Consider the following 20619-nt stretch of genomic DNA (forward strand, 5'->3'; position numbering starts at 1 on the left):
TGGAGGGCTTAAGGGAGAAACGTGCCAAGAGGAAGGAGCGTCAAGCTAACCCCGACCGGGACCGCCTTCCACCTGGAAACCGATGTCCTCACTGCGGGAGAACATGCAGATCAAGAATAGGTCTCTTCAGCCATCTACGGATCCATCCCCAAGATAGCAAAGACGGAGGACCATCATCCTCGAACTATGAGGGATTGCCTAAGTAAGCTAATGAAGGTGGCCAGTTGCAATATTCATAGTTGCCTCAAGCAGACGAGTTCTTTCTCCCACCCTGGAGATATATAAACCCCACTTGCCTAGTTTCCAACAGACCTCACAACCTCTGAGGATGCCTGCCATAGATGTGGGAAAAACGTTGGGACATAATACTTCTGGAACATGGCCATAACACACAACAATCCTGTGAAAGCCTTCGACAACACATACTTAAAAACAAACAAAGTTTAAAACTTGGCATTATAAATGTCCTTAGACCAGTAGCTGGCCACTTGGTGTTGCTGTAAGAAGGTCTTCTATTGTGCTTGTGGCAGGGCTCAGGCTGCATTGTAATAGGTGGTCTGTGGTTTGCTTGTGCTGGGGAGAGTATTGGCGGGAAAGTGGCACAAGGCCCTCCTCCTCGGGGCGAAGGGGTTAATGGGCTCCTTCCAATCAGGCTGGGCGGGAAGGCGCCACCGGGGCGGGCTCCAATCCCTTTCTCCTCAGATAGAGAGAGGCTTCTCCTTCGTCTTCCTTCTCCCTCGTGTCTTCCTCCGGGGCGCGGCGATGGAGCCCTGCGGCGAAGCAGCCCTCTCGGCGCGTGGGGAACTCATCGCCGGCGGGGCCCGGGGCTTGCTGGACGACGGCTTCCGCGTCTACATCCGAGACCCCTTCCACGCCCAGAACAACCCGGGGGTGAGTGGGAGAGAGACCCCTTGCAGACCCTGTGGTGTTGCACCTGAACAGCCAGGCCACCCAATTGGCAACCTCGTCTGCAATCCTGGGCTTTCTCTTTTAAGTTCGAAGGGTGCATCTACATTGCAGAATTAAAGCAGTCTGGCACCGCTTGAGCTGCCCTGGGACCCAGAGAGTTGTAGTTTGGCACGCTGTGGCGGAGAAGGGTGGAGACCTTGCAAAACTGCAACTCCCGTGGCAGTTCAAGTGGTGCCAAACTGCATTAGTCCCACAGTGTATTTGCACCCGCTGTTATGATGCTAGTATCTTCCAATCCTAGGGTTTATTCCAGGCCAGGGCAAGTTTTGGCCCTCCGGGTGTTTTGGACTACAACTCCCACAATTCCTAACAGCCGTAGGCTGTTTGTAGCCCAAAACACCCGGAGGGCCAAAGTTTGCCCTGGCCTGGTTTATCCCATAGTGAGGGTCTCTGGGAGTGTGTCTGTACTGTAGAATTAATGCAGTTTGACACCACTTTGATTGCCACGGCTCCATGCTCTGGAATCCTAGAGTTGTCGTTTTACAAGGCCTTCCGTTTTACCTGCCAAGAGTCCTGGAGCCTCCCCAAACTACAACTCCTGGCATCCCATAGCATTGAACTAATAGCAGTTAAGTCTGGGTCAAACTGCATTAATTCTACACTGTAGATCAGGCACGGGCAAACTTGACCCCTCCAGGTGTTTTGGACTTCAACTCCCACAATTCCCAACAGCTAGTAACATCTGGAGGGCTGAAGTTTGCTCATGCTTGCTGTAGATACATTCTGACTGAGAACTGTAAATATTTCTCCTTGAACTGCCAATCCTAGTTTTCCATAGGATGTTGTTATAATGGCTGTTGATGTGGAATAATAGCACTAATGGTGCATATACTGTTGAAATCCCATATTCCAATACTATAGCATCATAATATAGTAGTGGAGCTGCTGTGGCTGAACTGCTGACCTGTAGGTTGGGTTGCTGACCTGAAGATTGCCGGTTCAATTCCACAACACTGGATGAGCTCCCATCTGTTAGCTCTAGCTTGTGGGGACATGAGAGAAGCCTCTCAGCTATCATCTCCGGGCGTCACCTGGGCAACGTCTCTGTAGGCAGCCGATTCTCTCATGCCAGAAGCGACTTGCAGTATGTTCTCAATTCGCTTCTGACACGATAAAAATAATAGACAGTCCCCAGGTGACAGACAAGATAGATTCTGTAAGTTTGTTCTTCAGCTGAATTTGTATATAAGTCAGAACAGGTGCGTTTTTAAGTGTAATTGCGGCCAAATATATACAATATTTTAGCTTTGGAGACCATAGGGAAGGACTAACACCCCATGTGGTGTTTGTTTTGCTGTCTGTGCCTCTGTTCAGAAGATTTCATTTCACGTTCTGTTTCTGATAATTGGATTTTGAAAAAAAAAAAAAAGCCTTGTTTTGGAGACAAGAATGGATGAGAAAGCTTTAGTGGAGACACCTTTTCCCCATGATGACTCTTTCAGGAGGGAATTTCCCTTCCAAGGTGTAGATTTTCTCACTTCTTGTTGTCTCACCCCCTTCTTAATAAGGAGTCATTTGTAAATAGGATGTCTGTAACTAGAGGACTGCCTGTATAAGTATATAGGACCCCCTTTATGACCTTTGGCTCACCTTGCAGTAGAGATGAAGAAACTGAGCCATTTAGGGCAACTGACTGGTAGGGTTTTCCCATTGGTGACAGGGAGATGAGAAAAAGAAATGATAAGAGAAGAAGGGAAAAATACATTCTGGGAAACTTGGGGTCTATGAAAATAAGACGTTGTACGGTGGAGATGGGAAACACAATGCAAGCAGATAGGGAAATTAAGAACTCATGAAAGTATGGAATGAGATTAGAGATACAGAAGATGCCTCCTGGCAAATGTAGCTGATTAGCGATTTGGGAGGAAATAAATGACAGCAGCTGCAAGGAGACTGGTCTCCAATAGCAGGATTTTGAACTGTTGCAAAGGGGAAGTAGTTCAATCTGGTTTGCTCCAGCAGCAGGATGACGTTATCCCTTGACCCAAAATGAACTCCTTTGCAATTCATTGCTAATGCTTCTTACAATTGGAGGCTGCACTCAAGCATGAGCATCATTGCTCGGCTTTTGTATAAGAAAGTTTTGACTCTTTAGGAAAAACACAACAGTGTGTTAAAAGAGTTCAAACTTTCTCAAAAAACAAAACCTCAAACCTTTTCTAATAGAAAAATATGCATTCATGGGAGTGTTTAAGGAGAGAGATAGGGTAGATAAGGGTGAGTGGGTTGGGGATTGAAGAGTTTGACTTCCAATCTTCTCTATTGTGGTTACTTCCTTCTTGATTTTCTTAAATTCTAGTCTTGATCTGCTTTTTCCTTTTCTTGTCTCTCCTACCAGGGCATTATTTTATTATAAGACTTCTTATATTTCAGCTATCAATTGTATTTCTTATACAGTAGAGTCTCACTTATCCAAGCTAAACAGGCCGGCAGAACCTTGGATAAGCGAATATCTTGGATAATAAAGAGGGATTAAGGAAAAGCCTATTAAACATCAAATTAGGTTATGATTTTACAAATTAAGCACCCAAACATCATGTTATACAACAAATTTGACAGAAAAAGTCATTCAATACGCAGTAATGTTATGCTGTAATTACTGTATTTACGAATTTAGCACCAAAAATATCAAAATATATTGAAAACATTGACTACAAAAATGTATTGGATAATTCAGAACCTTGGATAAGCAAGTCCTGGATAAGTGAGACTCTACTGTACTTATCAATTTAATATTTTCTTGGCTTGTGGTCTTTAATTAATGACCAGTCCGTCATTTTATTTTTTTTAACATTCATTGTTTTTCATCTGTGTTAGAATGTCCATATTGATTGTGTCCATTATTTTCAAAACCCATTGTTTTTTCATTAACATTTCATTTCCTTTGTTCTCCAATGACGTGCGTAGTTCATTCTCGCTGCTATTGTTAGATAATGGATGAGTTTTTCTTTGTTCTCTTCCATGCCTGGATCTGTTGTTCCAAGTAATAGGAGTTCTGGTTTTCGTGGCAAGTTTATTTTTAATGATTTTTCTATCTCTTCGTTTATGTCTTTCCAATATTTTTGGGCTATTTTACAACTCCACCACATATTGTAGAAGGATCCTGTTTGTTCATCACATTTCCAACATTGGTCGTTCATTTTTGGATGTATTTTTTGCGAGTTTCTGGGGGGTGATGTTTCATCTGTACATCATTTTTAGCCAGTTCTCCTTTAAATCATAAGCATAGGTCCATCTTGTTTTCTGATTCTACATCTTTTTCCATTCCTCTAATTGTATGGCCAATGTAGGTGGTAGATACCTAGAAAACACCCAATACCCAACATTCCTTATCCCTATCCTCCTAAAAAAATGTATTCTTGTCATTCATTTCCATATATTTTTTCTACTGGAAAAAGCAAAAAGGTTTGGCGTTCATTCATATCCATATGGAGCCGTGGTGGTACAGTGGGTTAAACCCTTATGCTGGCTAAACTGCTGACCTGAAGGTTGCCGGTTTGAATCCGTGAGACGGGGTGAGCTCCCATCTGTCAGCTCTAGCTTGCGGGAATATGAGAGAAGCCTTCCAGCAGGATAGTAACACATCCAGGTGTCCCCTGGGCAACGTCAATGTAGATGGCCAATTCTCTCAGCAGAAGTGACTTGCAGTATGTTCTCAAGTCGCTTTTGACATGATTGAAAAAAATCATTTCCATACTGTCCTTTGGCTGCTAAATTTAGTTTTCTGAACAAGACAAACAAATAAATGATGTATCTTATGAAGGATAAAAAAAACTTTAATATGGTTAATGTGTCACCTGTCACTCTTTTTTTTTTTTTCAGGGCATTCTGAATTTTGGAACAAGTGAGAACAAACTTTGCTTTGACCTAATAGAGGAAAGAGTAAGTAATAGCTTTGCACGCAAATAAGTTACAGATTACAGTATGTAACAAAATGTGAAGCATTTTCTGTTCCTGGTTATTAAATCTTACTCCTGTTTAATTGTGTGGTACAGTACTTACGTACTTTGAAAGTACTGTAGTTGTTATACTCCAGGAACTTACATTTTGTGCCTGCTACAAACTATGTTGAATTGGTTGAGACACTATAGATATTCATTGAAAAACTATAGCAACATATGCTGTAGGATGTCCCACAAAAACAAAGTTTTTGCAGTTTAATAAACTTTTCCATGTTTTTAAAATAGAACCAATTAGGAAATGACATTTATAACCCAGGGACAAAAATCGTGTTACATAGTGTTATTGTGGGCTGAATTAATTAGGGACTTTACTTTGCTGTTGAATAAATACTTTTTTTGTTGTTGTGTGCCTTTAAGCTTCTTGGCAAGATTTGTTCAGGGTTTTTTTAGAAGATGTTAATATTTAACATTAGAATGTATAACATTGTAACATTGATCATTATATAGGACCCTAATATGACTGCCATATAAATAACAAAGTAGGGAGAGAGGAATACCTTGGTTATACGCACAGCCATTTGTTTCATTACTGATTCCTCTGTTGAATATAGTTGCTGACATAGATGTGACTTCTTTATAATCTGATTTCAGATCAGAGTGGAGTTGTATAGTGTGAAAATATGAACATTTAATTTCTCTGATTTTAATATAAAATGAATCAATTTAAAATTAATATTCATTTATTTAGAATATTTATACCCAGCTCTGCAGCCACAGAGATTCTCAGAGTGGCTTTAAAATCGTTCCTTTGTTAGTTCCCTGTCTGAGGGCTTATCATCTAAATAAGGCCAGACACACAAGGAAAAGGAAATGGCATTGTGAAAGGGGATTAAGTCCAACAGATAGTGCCTCTTCTCTCCCTCCAGGTTTGCCATAAATCGAAGTCAATGTCACAGCAGTTAACAACAAATAAGGGAAAAAAAACAATTTTTCATCTCTTTTCTTTTTTGTGACAGCTTTCAAAACCTGACATGAATTGTCTGGAGCCTCATTTGTTTCAGTACTTGGATACACAAGGCCTTAAAAGGTATTACGATCCATAAGCAGTTTAATATGTTCTCATTTTGAATGTGTTTCAAAGCTTATATAATAGGTAGTTATAACAATGACTGCGATATTTTGATAATTATGAACTAGTTCAAACAATAACTTTGACTAAGAGACAATCAATCAAGTTTTTATAATACGACATTTCTGAAAGTGAAAAAAAAGTCGACTTCATATAGGCCAGTCGTTCTCAACCTGTGGATTTCCAGGTGTTTTGGCCTACAACTCCCAGAAATCCCAGCCAGTTTACCAGCTGTTAGGATTTCTGGGAGTTGAAGGCCAAAACATCTGGGGGACCCGCAGCTTGGGAACCACTAATATAGGTGAACATTTCCTCTTGTTGGGTGTATACATCAAGACATACTGTACTCAATCTTGCAAGACTGGCCCCAAAGTTAAGCTGTAGTCCTTTAAACAGTTGTTTTGCTGTCATAATAAAACAACATTGTCAGACTTAAAAACACAATGTTAAAATAACACTATCAGATTGTGTCTGCTTTTTCAGCAGAAGGAGGTTATCATGGATTGAACAAATTTAGGTTGTAAATTCTCGCATACAGAAATGAGTTGGTAATATATTAATATGTACATTTTAAAATTTAGTTTCAGGGAGGAAATTGCCAAGTTTCTTACTGAATATGCAAATGCTTCAACTGCTCTGGACCCAGATCATGTAAGGAATATTCTCTTTAATATTGTATTTTCTGTTTAATATGAAAATTTGCTGGAAGTCTCATAAAACTGAAATAAGAGTTTAGCGAATGCTACTAAAAATCTAGCACTTTATAATTGTTTTGAAAGCTACATAATACAGCATAATATTAAAGCTCTAGACTGCAACCAGTATCTAATAAATTACTGTTCTTATAGAGAGCTTGTGTCAGGTTTCTTCATGTGTTCAACTTTTATAAACGAATTATAAGCCAAACAGGTTGATACTAACATTAGCCTCATAGTTGAAAGTTCCTATTTCTCACTTTCCTTTATGAATTTTGTAGAAATGGCAAATTACTAACTTTACAGTCTGTAAAATGAGTTCTTAGAAACATAATAAAAAATAGTTTCAAGTGCTTGGCAATTCAGGTCATGGTGACTTAAGAATTACCTTCAATTTCTAGATTTTTGTGATGAATGGTTGCTGTGCTGTCTTTGCTACTCTTTCAACTGTGTTGTGTGATCCTGGAGGTAAGGGAATTTGAATATACAACAGTTTTGGGTGGCTGTATTTGACCCATGTAATGGGTGTGTGTAAAAAGGCACATTTTTTTATACTGAGCTGTTGTTCAGAGATAATTATTAACTGAAGCAGAAGAGGATCTACTTCAGGCATGGGCAAACTTCAGCCCTCCAGGTATTTTGGACTTCAACTCCCACAATTCCTAACAGCTGATAGGAGTTGAAGTCCAAAACACCTGGAGGGCTGAAGTTTGCCCATGGCTGATCTACTTAAACACTTTATAGGTTTGCTTGAAAGACAAGCTAATGTATTCTGTTTCCTTGGAATAGGATGTTAAATAGAATTTAAAATTTGGCCAGAAACTTGGCAGCAGGAGATACATCTCCCAACACATAGCTACAATATGACTCCTAATGCAGTCCAATCCTAAACCCACCTTTTTCTCAGCTGGAGCCCACTCACCCCGAATATTCATCTCCATGTAAATGGAGAATATATTTTATTTATTGCATCAGAAGCAAACTGAGGGTACAAGTAGTAATTTATTTATTTATTTATTTGCGACATTTATATACCGCCCTTCTCACCCTGAAGGGGACTCAGGGCGGTTTACAAGTATATATACATACAATATATTATATTATACAACTATATCGCAATATTATTAGTAATATTGCATGTAATATAAATATACAATTATAATAGTCAATTATAATTATTATTACATTGTATTACATCATAATATTATTATTAATATTACATGTATATACAATGTATTATAATATTAGTATAGTATAATATTATTATATATCATTATATCATTAAATTGATACAGGAGACATGGTGGAAAGATGTCTTCCCGGCCCCGCCTTCTTCATTCTGCTCCAGATATAAAACTAGCATAGCATGTTATTGCAGATAGGGGCCTCAGCTGATGTAAAAAGACAAGATGGAACTGTCTTCATGGCTCCCTCTTAGCTCTGGCACCCGAGCGTCAGTTAGAGATGTAATGTATTTGAAAACACAAACAAAGTTTAAAAACTTGGCATTATACTAAATACTAAATGTCCTTTGACCAGAAGCTGGCCACTTGGAGTGCCTCTGGTGTTGCTATAAGAAGGTCTGTGGTTTGCTCTTCTCCACACTCACATGTCATGGACCCCACTTTGTAGCCCCATTTCTTAAGGTTGGCTCTGCATCTCATGGTACCCAAGGGTCTGTTCAGTGCCTTCCAAGTCTTTGTGCCCAGGAGGGAGTCTCTCATTCAGTATCAGCCATGGCTTGAGGTTCCGAGTTTTAGCCTGCCACTTTTGGACTCTCGCTTGCTGAGGTGTTCCTATGAGTATCGCTGTAGATCTTAGAAAACTATTTATTAATTTAAGTCGTTGGTGTGCTGGCTGATATCCGAATGGAATGGGCTGGCGATGTCACTGCCTTGGTCCTATCATTATTGGCTGCTATTTCCTGGCAGATTAATGGAGAAAAGGTTGGGCCATTTTCCATTAGATGGATGGACTACAACAGGATATCTTCAGGGATCTCCCTACCTAAATGCTGTATGCATCACTGTTCTCACCAACTTATTTACTATCGTAACATCCATCATTTTGAGGGCTGTAGCAGATGGGCTGGGGGGATTCTTGCCATCGCTCACTTGGTGTCAAGGACAGAACGCCACAAGATTCAAAGTAACAGAGTTTATTAGATTACAGAACTCAAAAATGCCCGTAAAACACAAGGGCCAGGCAGTTTTTGCCTTTAGGAGCAAAAAGGGGCAAAAGTAAATGTTCAAAAGATAAACCGGATTAAACCGGAGTTTAATCCGGGTAAAAACAAACTGCTTGCTTCAGCCTGGGTATAAACGAAACGAAAGCCAAGGAACAAAAGATACAAAGAATGCAACTAATTGGCAGCAGATTCCTCTCTGCTGCCAACACTGTGCTTAGAGTAACTTGCGTCGCTCCCCCACACACACAGCAGACAGGATCTCCAACACGAGTAAATCAGCCAAGGATTGTAGCAGTTGAGTAGACCAGTTCCGTTCCGTAGATCAAAGCCAGAAGCAGACGTTTGTAGTTTTTCCAAGTCCAAGAAGGGGGGAAGACAAGCCGTGGTCAGTTCAGTCCGAGTTCTCAAAGCAGGAGATGGCGTCCGTCAAGAAGACGACGGAAGGTCAAGCTAATAAGAGTAAGCACAGGTTTGCACAAACAAATGCCCACACAATCCCTCCCGCCGTCTGACCCTGGATTCCAATCAACTTACGTCACAGCACAGGAAAGCACACAAGTCTTCAGGGAAGCGTCCCACACACACACGGATCCCAAGCGTTTGCCCAGATTACCTTGCCCAACGCAATTTGCAATTGCTCTCAAGCCCCATTTTATGCCAGTTACAAATCTTCATCACTGTCAGCTGTCCTCCTTAACCCGGGCGTTTCCTCATCACTTTCCTCGTCAGAGCTGGAACACCTCTGACTACGCCCAACAGCATCTCCAGCTGTGGATCCCGTCCCATCCCTCCAGCTAAACCATGGGTCTAATCCTGAAGGTCCCCATTCATCTTCTGTCCCATCATGGCCAGTGGCACCCACTTCCTCCCTTACCCGAGTCCAATCCATCTCATCCTCCTCTGAGCTAACCAGCCCCTCCTCCATTCTCTCCGTAAACCCTTCGAAAGACTCCTCGTCAGATGGTGCTGCAAATATGTCTCGCAGTCTTTTTCTCTCTCGCTCCTCGAGAGTATCTGACTCTCGAGGAGTCTTACGCCCACGTCTGTCAGTAACAGAGCCATGAGGCTCAATCATAACACTATCCCCTCTCACAAAGGCCTCCTCCCCCGATGGCGGAGAAGTGGCAGTGATACCCTCCGCTATAGCACCACGACGACTAGAGGTATCAAGTTTCAACAGCGAACGATGAAAGACTGGATGGACCTTTAAACTAGACGGTAAACGCAAACGAAACGCAACAGAAGAAATCTTTTTAACGATAGGAAAGGGACCCAAATACCGAGGCGCAAACTTTCCCCCAGCCTGTTTAATATGTTTGGAAGATAACCACACCAAATCCCCTTCTTCCAACTCCTCCCCTGCCTGCCTGTGGCGGTCAGCCTGAGTCTTCTGCGTTGCCTTAGCTTCCAACAGTAAGCGACGGGCAACATCATGCAATGCAGCCATTTCCGAAGAGCGGTACACAGGGTCCGAAGAGACCACATTGGTCGACGGCGCCACACCTCCCCGTGGGTGAAAACCATAAGTTAGCTCAAATGGCGTATGCTGACTAGACGTGTGCACCGCATTGTTGTAAGCAAATTCCGCCACCGGTAACCACTTTACCCAAGCCGTGGGTTGATCTAAACAAAAACAACGTAGATACTGCTCTAAGAGCCCATTAACCCGTTCCGACTGTCCATCCGTTTGCGGATGGAAAGCTGAAGACACGTTTAACTTAGTCCCCAAACACTCATGGAAGTGTTTCCAAAAGCGTGACACAAATTGCGGAGCCCTATCTGAAATAATCACCTCGGGTGCTCCGTGCAAACGATAGATGTGCTTTGTAAATAGTAAGGCCAACGTAGGGGCCGCCGGAATGGTTGAACAAGGAATAAAATGAGCCAGTTTACTAAATAAATCCACCACCACCCAAATACAAGTATAACCCCCAGACTTAGGCAAATCTGAAATAAAATCCATGGAAATGATTTGCCATGGCCTCTCCGGAACAGGTAAAGACGATAACAACCCCCTAGGGCGCCCAACAGGCGTCTTACTCTGCTGACAAACGGCGCAGCTGTCACAAAAGCGCAGAATGTCTTGCCGCATCTTTGGCCACCAGTAGCTCCTGGTGATAAGCTGTACGGTCTTGAACCTGCCAAAGTGCCCAGCCATGGGTTCGTCATGGTGGGCTCTAATCACCTCCAACCTGAGGGTCCCTACTGGTACGTAAACCTGCCCCCTACGCACCAATACCCCGTCTTGATCCTGGAGATGCGGCAGTATGGTACGGTTACCTGCAGAGAGCAGCATCAGTTGCTCCTGAGTCCACACATCATCCTTCTGAGCCTCAAGGATCTGGTCATGTAACCCAAGCTCATTATCTACAACACACAGAGAGGCAGTAGGCAAGATGGTCTGACATACTACCTGCTCATTGGTCTTAAATTCCGGCTTGCGGGATAAAGCATCGGCCCGCAAGTTTGCCTTCCCCTCCACGAACTGCACCTTGAAGTTAAACCTGGAGAAAAACAAAGCCCAGCGGATTTGACGCTGGTTTAACTTCTTTGCTGTTTGCAAGTGCTCTAAGTTCTTGTGATCAGATCTGACCACGATCTGGTGCCGTGCCCCTTCAAGCCAGTGCCGCCACACCTCAAACGCCACCTTAATCGCCAACAACTCCTTCTCCCATATGGTATAGTTCTGCTCGAAGGGTGTTAGTTGCCGCGAGTAAAATCCACAGGGACGCAAGGTCCCTGAGGAATCCTTCTGAGACAATACAGCCCCCAACGCGTAGCTAGAAGCGTCCGCTTCTACCACGAACGGTCTGTCAACATCAGGATGGGTTAGTATGTTGTCCGATTGAAAACTAGACTTTAGTTGTAGAAACGCCTCGTGAGCTTCCCGCCCCCACACAAATGGCTGTTTCTTGCGCAGAAGCTGCGTCAAAGGTACCGTGAGCTTTGCAAAATTCGGAATAAACTCCCGGTAGTAATTAGCGAAACCCAAGAACCTTTGTACATCCTTCTTAGTCTTCAGCTCCTGCCATGAGTTGACGGCGTCAACCTTATGTGGGTCCATTTTAAGTTCCCTACCTGACACTACATGACCTAGGAACTCCACTTCAGGCACATGAAAGACGCACTTGGAAGCCTTGGCGAAAAGCCCATTAGCCCGCAGTCGGTGCAGAACCTGCTTGACATGTTGACGATGTTCTTTCTCGTCCTTAGAAAAAATCAAGATATCATCCAAATAAATCACTAAAAATTGGTCAATTAGGTCCCTGAACACATCGTTCATGAACCTCTGGAATACCGCAGGAGCATTACAAAGCCCAAAAGGCATGACTCGGAACTCGTGGCATCCGAAACACGTGTTAAATGCCGTCTTCCATTCATCCCCTTCCCGTATACGGATTAAGTTATAGGCCCCCCGCAGGTCAAGCTTGGTAAAGACCTTAGCCCCTTGCACCCTTGATAACAGTTCCGAGATTAAAGGCAGCGGGTACCTATCCCGAATGGTGTATTTGTTTAGGATCCGATAATCGCAGACCAACCTAAGTTCCCCAGTCTTTTTGGCTACAAAGAATACCGGTGCCGCAGTTGGAGAACTAGATGGGCGAATAAACCCCTTGGCTAAATTTTCATCTAGAAACTCCCGCAAAGCTTGCCTTTCCGGTACAGTCAAGGCATACAGCCTCCCTGCTGGCAGTTTCGCACCTTCTGCCAACTTGATGGCGCAATCATATGGCCTGTGCGGTGGTAATTTGTCCGCTTCTCTTTTACAAAATACATCAGAGAACTCCCCATACTCAGCAGGCACTCCCTCCATATCAGAATGAGTAACATTTAGAGTGCAACAATCCTGCCTCTTTAAGATCACTTTACGTGTTGCCCAATCTACTTGTGGGTTTACTACAGCTAGCCAATCCATCCCCAGGATCACATCATATCTAGGCAAGCTCGTAATATCCCACACAAACGTTCCCGTTACTCCCTGCACCTCCCACGTTACTGCTGAGGTTTCATGGTTAACCACCCCAGTCTCCAGCAGTCTCCCATCTGCTCCTTCCACCCACACGTCGCATGCCTTGCGCACTCTAGGAATGCCATGCTTCTTAGCAAACTCAATATCTACATAGGAGACCGTAGCCCCTGAGTCCAGCAGTGCCAAAGTAGAAACAAGTTCCCTTCCCCCAACAGATAATGTAATGGGTACGAAAACATGCTTCCTCCCCTCAGTTGACTGCTTGAGGAGCCCTAGTGCGTTGGACTCACGTCGCACTAGGGCTGGCCTTTTCCCGAAAGCTGGGAAGGTTTCACATTACAATTTTTGGCAAAATGCCCAGCATTCCCACAGTACAAACACAAGCCCAGCTGCCTCCTACGGCTCTTTTCCTCTGTAGACAGCTTTTTAAAGACCCCAAGCTCCATGGGCTCTTCCCCCATCACCACAGGTGTCCTGGTTACATGCATGGGTGGCGCACACATTGCTTTTGAGTGTTTACGAGCCTCGAACCTTGCGTCTAAACGCAGCACCTTAGCTACTAAAGCGTCCCAGCTTTCAGCCGGCTCCAAGCGTGCTAATTCATCCTGGAGCATATCACTTAACCCGGCAGTAAATAAAAGCATGAATGCATTTTCCCCCCAATCCAGCTGGTGGCGATACAGGTTAAACTTATTTAAGTAATCCAAAACAGTCCCCTTTCCCTGTTTCAACCGATACAGAGCCCACCCAGCGTTCTCCGTGCGGAGAGGATCCCCAAAAGTATCAGTTAACAACTTTTTGAAATTATTCAAATTGTCCTTGACTGGGTCATTTCCCAAAATTAAATTAGTGGCCCATTGTCCTGCGGGACCGGTCAACAAACTCAAAATAAAGGCCACCTTGCTAGTGTCTGTAGGAAAAGCATGAGCACTGAGCTGAGAAAAATAAAGCTCCACTTGTGCCAAAAAGGTTGGCAATTTGCACCTGGTTCCGTCAAAGCGTTCAGGAGTCAAAACATGTCCTTTCACAGCCTGAGCTGTTTGGATAACGGTAAAAGCCGTTTGCAATTGGTCTACTTTGGCCCTTAACTCATCCATCGTCTTCCTGACGGGTTTATTGCTGCAATAAACTTTTTATGGGCGTTGGGCAATCTGTCAAGGACAGAACGCCACAAGATTCAAAGTAACAGAGTTTATTAGATTACAGAACTCAAAAATGCCCGTAAAACACAAGGGCCAGGCAGTTTTTGCCTTTAGGAGCAAAAAGGGGCAAAAGTAAATGTTCAAAAGATAAACCGGATTAAACCGGAGTTTAATCCGGGTAAAAACAAACTGCTTGCTTCAGCCTGGGTATAAACGAAACGAAAGCCAAGGAACAAAAGATACAAAGAATGCAACTAATTGGCAGCAGATTCCTCTCTGCTGCCAACACTGTGCTTAGAGTAACTTGCGTCGCTCCCCCACACACACAGCAGACAGGATCTCCAACACGAGTAAATCAGCCAAGGATTGTAGCAGTTGAGTAGACCAGTTCCGTTCCGTAGATCAAAGCCAGAAGCAGACGTTTGTAGTTTTTCCAAGTCCAAGAAGGGGGGAAGACAAGCCGTGGTCAGTTCAGTCCGAGTTCTCAAAGCAGGAGATGGCGTCCGTCAAGAAGACGACGGAAGGTCAAGCTAATAAGAGTAAGCACAGGTTTGCACAAACAAATGCCCACACAATCCCTCCCGCCGTCTGACCCTGGATTCCAATCAACTTACGTCACAGCACAGGAAAGCACACAAGTCTTCAGGGAAGCGTCCCACACACACACGGATCCCAAGCGTTTGCCCAGATTACCTTGCCCAACGCAATTTGCAATTGCTCTCAAGCCCCATTTTATGCCAGTTACAAATCTTCATCACTGTCAGCTGTCCTCCTTAACCCGGGCGTTTCCTCATCACTTTCCTCGTCAGAGCTGGAACACCTCTGACTACGCCCAACAGCATCTCCAGCTGTGGATCCCGTCCCATCCCTCCAGCTAAACCATGGGTCTAATCCTGAAGGTCCCCATTCATCTTCTGTCCCATCATGGCCAGTGGCACCCACTTCCTCCCTTACCCGAGTCCAATCCATCTCATCCTCCTCTGAGCTAACCAGCCCCTCCTCCATTCTCTCCGTAAACCCTTCGAAAGACTCCTCGTCAGATGGTGCTGCAAATATGTCTCGCAGTCTTTTTCTCTCTCGCTCCTCGAGAGTATCTGACTCTCGAGGAGTCTTACGCCCACGTCTGTCAGTAACAGAGCCATGAGGCTCAATCATAACACTTGGAACAGAACTCTGATTTCTGCAAATATGGATTACAATAGCATAAATTGGACTTTCACATTGTAACTTACCAACATGATGCTAATGTATGCAAAATCAAATTAATGTTTGCGTTCCTACCTCACGTGTAGCTGTGCTGGAATATTGTCAATTAGTTAATGACAAATGAAGTGAAGTAGAACAGGTTCAAATTCCTATAAACTACTCTTACTCACTTATATATCAGGGTTTTTTTTTACTGTACTAGTATTCTTTATTTTGGAAGACTGAACAGAACTGATGCTTCACACAGTGCTTTCTCTTATTGGGACAACATTCATTCAGTTACAGTGATCCCTTACAAACAAATGTTCACAAATGCATCAAGAATACAAAATAATGTAACAGAAATGAACAGTCTTTCTAAAAGTAAGACTTTATTGTGTGTTCGTGTTCTAGATGGCTTTCTTATTCCTGCTCCATATTATGGTGGCATAAATTCCAAAACTTGGCTTTATGGTGGAATGCAACCTGTTCATGTGCCCTTATTCAGTGAGGTAAAATTCCATTTTACTAATTCTCATTATTAGATGTTTTCCTTTGTTGTTTGTAAGTAAACATATAAAACCCAGGTAACAAAGCAGTCAGTAACTCTGAAAGCTGGACTGTAGTGATGTCTTCTTTGTATCACATTTCTCCAGGTGTAGGAAATAAAAATTGACAAGTCTAGCCAATACCTTCTTGGTTTTGTGTGTGACTGTACTGTGCGTTTTTAAGGCTATTTTAAGTATATTTATTACATATAAATCTGTTTTTACTTAATCCACACCCTATTATTAAATTGGTTTTTGAATTTTTGGCAATGTATAAATGAAGGCAAGGTATAAATAAAGTAAAATAATAAACTTACTTTTTAAAGTGGTTTGGGGGCAAAAGTGCCTCAAAATCAAGACATTTTTAAAATTGGGAAGGATTTAGTGGTTTCTGGGGAATCATAGACCACATGGGCCATCCAGTCCAACCTCCCTCTGCCATGTAGGAAAGACACAATCAAAGCACTCCCAACAGATGGCCATCCAGCCTCTGTTTAAAACAGTAGTTCTCATCTTGTGGGTCCCCAGGTGTTTTGGCCTACAAATCCCAGAAATCTCAGCCAGTTTACCAACTGTTAGGATTTCTGAGAGTTGAAGACCAAAACATCTGGAGACCCACAGGTTGAGAACCACTGATTTAAAAGCTTCCAAAGAAGGAGCTTCCACTAGTTCCATTGTCAATACCCAAAGTAACCAAGAATTGCATGTAGCCTGCCAGCGATATTTTGCACATCACTGCTGTAGACATTATGGCCATCTCTGCCACTTTTTATTAAGATATCCATTAAGTACATTAGCTCTTAAGGAACGTTCTTCTCCCTCCTTTTTCCACTCAAACAGAGAATGGGAAGATAGTGCCTGCATTGAATTTACTGGGTGTGTATTAGGGGAAACTACCCAAAAACAGCAGAGCATCTAAAATATGCAAAAACAGGATACTTATAGTTTGAGCATTCAGCTATTGGAGCCTCCGATGGCCTAGGGGATAAAAGTCTTGTGACTTGAAGGTTGGGTTGCTGACCTGAAGGCTGCCAGGTTCGAATCCCACCCGGGGAGAGCGTGGATGAGCTCCCTCTATCAGCTCCAGCTCCATGCGGGGACATGAGAAAAGCCTCCCACAAGGATAGTAAAAACATCAAAACATCCGGGCGTCCCCTGGGCAATATCCTTGCAAGACGGCCAATTCTCTCACTCCAGAAGTGACTCAAGTTGCTCCTGACACGAAAAAAAAAAGCATTCAGCTCACAGCAAGCAGAGCATGAAGTGCCATGTGGCTGTAAAATAATTTAGAGCTTAGGAGGCAAGCATTCTGTCTTTAAGATTACAAAAGGTTTATTTACAAAAATAATAACTACATGACATTTCTTAATCATGAAGAATTGGGTCTGAGTTACACTAACTAATCCCATCTCTTCTAGGATTCAAAAGAGGGAAAAATCACCTAGCACACATCTCTCCTGACACACAAGCAGAGAGAGATCTCAATACACACAACACACACCTGTGTATATTGATGTAAAAGTAAAAAGTCAAAGACAAAAGGCACACACCTGCAAAGTATCCATTCTACATAACCAATCAGAATGAGAGCAGAAACAGAGGAGAGAAGAAATAAATACATTCCAGCTGTCCTTCAGGAATCGGGGGGAAGGGATTTCCTTCAGCCTATTCTAAACTGACTAACCACTCCTCATTGAGGACTGGAGACTTGGGCAGTGTGGGGTTGCCTTCCAACAAGTGGAAGGAAGCTTCAGTTTCTACAGCACTGATGCATAGCAATCCTGCTTACTTGAATATTATGCTGCTTTCCACTCTAAGCATAATTATTCTAAATAGTTGAAATGGGTTTCAAACATAATTGCATTACTTTTATTGAATCCTTTAAATTCTTCCATAGGTGACTAATGAGGAAAGTCATCCTTTTCAATTAACTGTTGAAAAATTGGAAACCGCATATCAAAGAGCTAAGGAACAGGTAGGATGATTTTTAGCTGAATAAATGCCAGCAGTTTTGATTTTGACTACATATCACTTAGGCCTCTTCTACACTGCCCTATATCCCAGGATCTCATCCCAGATTATCTGCTTTAAACTGGATTATGTGAGTCTCCACTGCCAGATAATCTGGGATAAGCAAATAATCTGGGATCAGATCCTGGGAAATGGGCCGTATGGAAGGGGCCTTAGTTGGCTCAGTCATTGTTACACACACTTTGTTTTCCGTTCAATTTTTTCCCTTAAAGATGGGCATTTATTAGCAAGTGTTTCCAAGTGAACATTTAACACTGTGTGTAAATTTTACATTTTTCACTCAGTATCATTTTTACAAAAGTTTAGTGCATTCTTCCGGACACCAAAGAAGCTATTTAGCTTTGTGTTTAAATTCACATCATTTGATTACAAACTATTTAGGATATTTTGTGACCTATACAATGCCCACATGGTGATATCACAAAGGCTGCTTTGGTTTCTATTTTCAAATACATATTATTTACTATCTGTACCCCGCCACGCGTTTCTTCGGCCCAGTCTGGTTCAATGGGAAAGAAAAGTTATAGGGTAGGTTTGAGATATATGTTATTTCACAATGATTGTGGTTCCATTGACTGTGCAGATATGGAGGTTGTCTGGTTTGGCGACTCTGGAACACGGAACATATTACTGTCTATGTGATAAGCAATCCGTATTCTAATCTGTAGAATTCTAAATATTGCCTCTGAGTGTAAACATAGATGGATAGATGAATGGAGGGATATCGATCTTTCTTTTTCTGCCCTCCCCTTGGGGAGAATGACAGGGGCCGTGGCTTCCTCGTTGGCCATGCCATTGTTATTTTCCTGCTGGGAGAGGCCATTTTATTGAAAATCTGGCTACCAGTATTTAAAAACTCTAAAATCAGGACTGTAAATAAAAACACCACTCAGAAAACAGAGGAATTCCAGACATGAAACAATCAGAGCCAGCTAACACCTCCCAATAAAGGATTCCCCCAGGTGGGAAGAAGCCAGGCTTTGAAGCTGCAAGGCTATTCAGTGCTAATCAAGCTGTCCAACTGCAACATTCACACTTGGCTCAACCAGAAAAAGAGTTCTTTCTCCCACCCTGGACCTTCCACAAATATATAAAGAGAAGCCTCCCACAGGATGGTAAAATATCTGGGTGTCCCCTGGACAACATTCTTGCAGACGGCCAATTCTTTCACAGCAGAAGCGACTTGCCGTTTCTCAAGTCGCTCCTGAGATGGAAAAAATACAATAAAATATAATTATTATATAATATAATGTGCTTCAGGATGTCCCACAACAATAGAAATGTTTGCAGCTTAATAAACCTTTTCTCATATTTTATGATAGAACCCTAGGAAATAATGACATTGATAAACCTAGGAGCAAAAATCATAGTGTTACATAGTGTAATATAATAATATAACTAGTGATACCTCTCGCTCACGTTGCTGGGCCCCACGATAAGGATTTTCACTCTCAGTATCCCTCCTTTCCGTGATTAGGCCACAGAGCCTCAGCTTTGTGTAACTCGCTTAGCCGAACTGAGTGGCATGGAGGTACAGGTGTAGCCTTCCTTTGTGGCCCCGACCACACCTGTTGCTAAAGGGAGGAGACTGCATGGCCATTGCTGGTGCTGTTCCTAAGGGGAAGAGCTGTCTGCTACGACAGTTACTAAGGGAGGAGGAGACTGGTTAGCCATTGCTAAGGGGCATGGTTTTACCTGCCTCAGGTGTGATAGGTTTGTGATAGTAGGTATGTGAATATCTTTAAACACTCGTCAGTTCGAATACTATGTTGTATCCAAATTTCGTAGCAATCGGTGAAGTAGTTTGGGAGATATGAGGTCCCCACAAACCGACATTACATTTTTATTTATATAGATTGTTTTAGGAAAAAGGAAAGGTTTAGTAACTTGTGGTGGATCACATCATCCAGTAAGTTTGGCAGTATAATCACAATCCTAATTTTGTATCATGTTGTATTTTTAAAATTTTCTTATTTAAAGTAATACTAAAATATGCATATATACATAATGTTTCTGGAACTACTTCTTATGCCTTACTGCTGATAAATGAAAACATTTGCCTTCCTTTTGCAGTAATATTTGTGCATGTATACAGTCAATTGTCTTCAAGACTTGGCATTTGAATAAAGGTGGCAATTGTGCAGACCTTCTAGCCCTTTGTTTGACGTCCTCTTGGCGTCTCCGACTATCAGTTTTTCTTTTTTCAGGGCATCCGAGTCAGAGCATTAATCCTGATCAACCCTCACAATCCATTAGGGGACATTTACCCAGCACAGTTGCTGAAAGAATGTCTAGAGTTTGCGCACAGGTTTGAGTGCTAGCGCTATTTGTTTGGGCTTTTAATCTTCCATGGTGCAGTATATTAGTTATAAGTGATTTTGGTAATCTCCTTATTTCATTCGGCATGAGACAGTTTACTCAGAAAATATATTTGGATTATTATTATAGTTATTGGTGATTGTTAATATATATATATCTTAGTTTTCTATTTTCTCGGTATGTAAGCTATGATAAAGATTGCACGAACTCGTAAATGTACATTCCTGTATGTGTTCAACCAGGTATTTGAACTCTGGAATATTTAATGCCGTTATGAAAACTGACGATTACCAAAATCAGTAATACTAAAAGTGTATATTATACATATTATACCCTGTATAATATGAGTAGATGTCTTGATTTGAAAGATATCAAGATGCCCATTTTAGAATTGGGTATTATGAAATGAGGCCTCTGGCTGAGACGTAATTTTTTAAAATGAAACTATATTGATTTGCACAGTATATATTTGAATATTATTTTGTAGTGCTACTCTATTGCTGTAAGAGTCACATTATATGATCTAAATTCTAGTGTTTGG

The 20619-nt window shown here is 42.3% G+C and overlaps 1 protein-coding gene across 1 annotated transcript in view; it reads left to right on the forward strand.

Moving 5' to 3' along the window:
- Window positions 1-630: 630 nt before the first annotated feature.
- Window positions 631-20619, forward strand: part of LOC100567076 (1-aminocyclopropane-1-carboxylate synthase-like protein 1) — a 28565-nt gene continuing 8576 nt past the window's right edge. The window contains exons 1-8 of the mRNA XM_003221977.4: window positions 631-891; window positions 4792-4851; window positions 5888-5958; window positions 6582-6651; window positions 7097-7163; window positions 15595-15692; window positions 17626-17703; window positions 19967-20067. Coding sequence (XP_003222025.3) covers window positions 634-891; window positions 4792-4851; window positions 5888-5958; window positions 6582-6651; window positions 7097-7163; window positions 15595-15692; window positions 17626-17703; window positions 19967-20067 — 803 coding nt within the window. The 5' untranslated portion in view covers window positions 631-633. The remainder of the gene's footprint in view (window positions 892-4791; window positions 4852-5887; window positions 5959-6581; window positions 6652-7096; window positions 7164-15594; window positions 15693-17625; window positions 17704-19966; window positions 20068-20619) is intronic.

Source organism: Anolis carolinensis, chromosome 6 (assembly GCF_035594765.1).
Source record: "Anolis carolinensis isolate JA03-04 chromosome 6, rAnoCar3.1.pri, whole genome shotgun sequence".
Taxonomy (NCBI): Eukaryota; Metazoa; Chordata; class Lepidosauria; order Squamata; family Dactyloidae; genus Anolis; species Anolis carolinensis.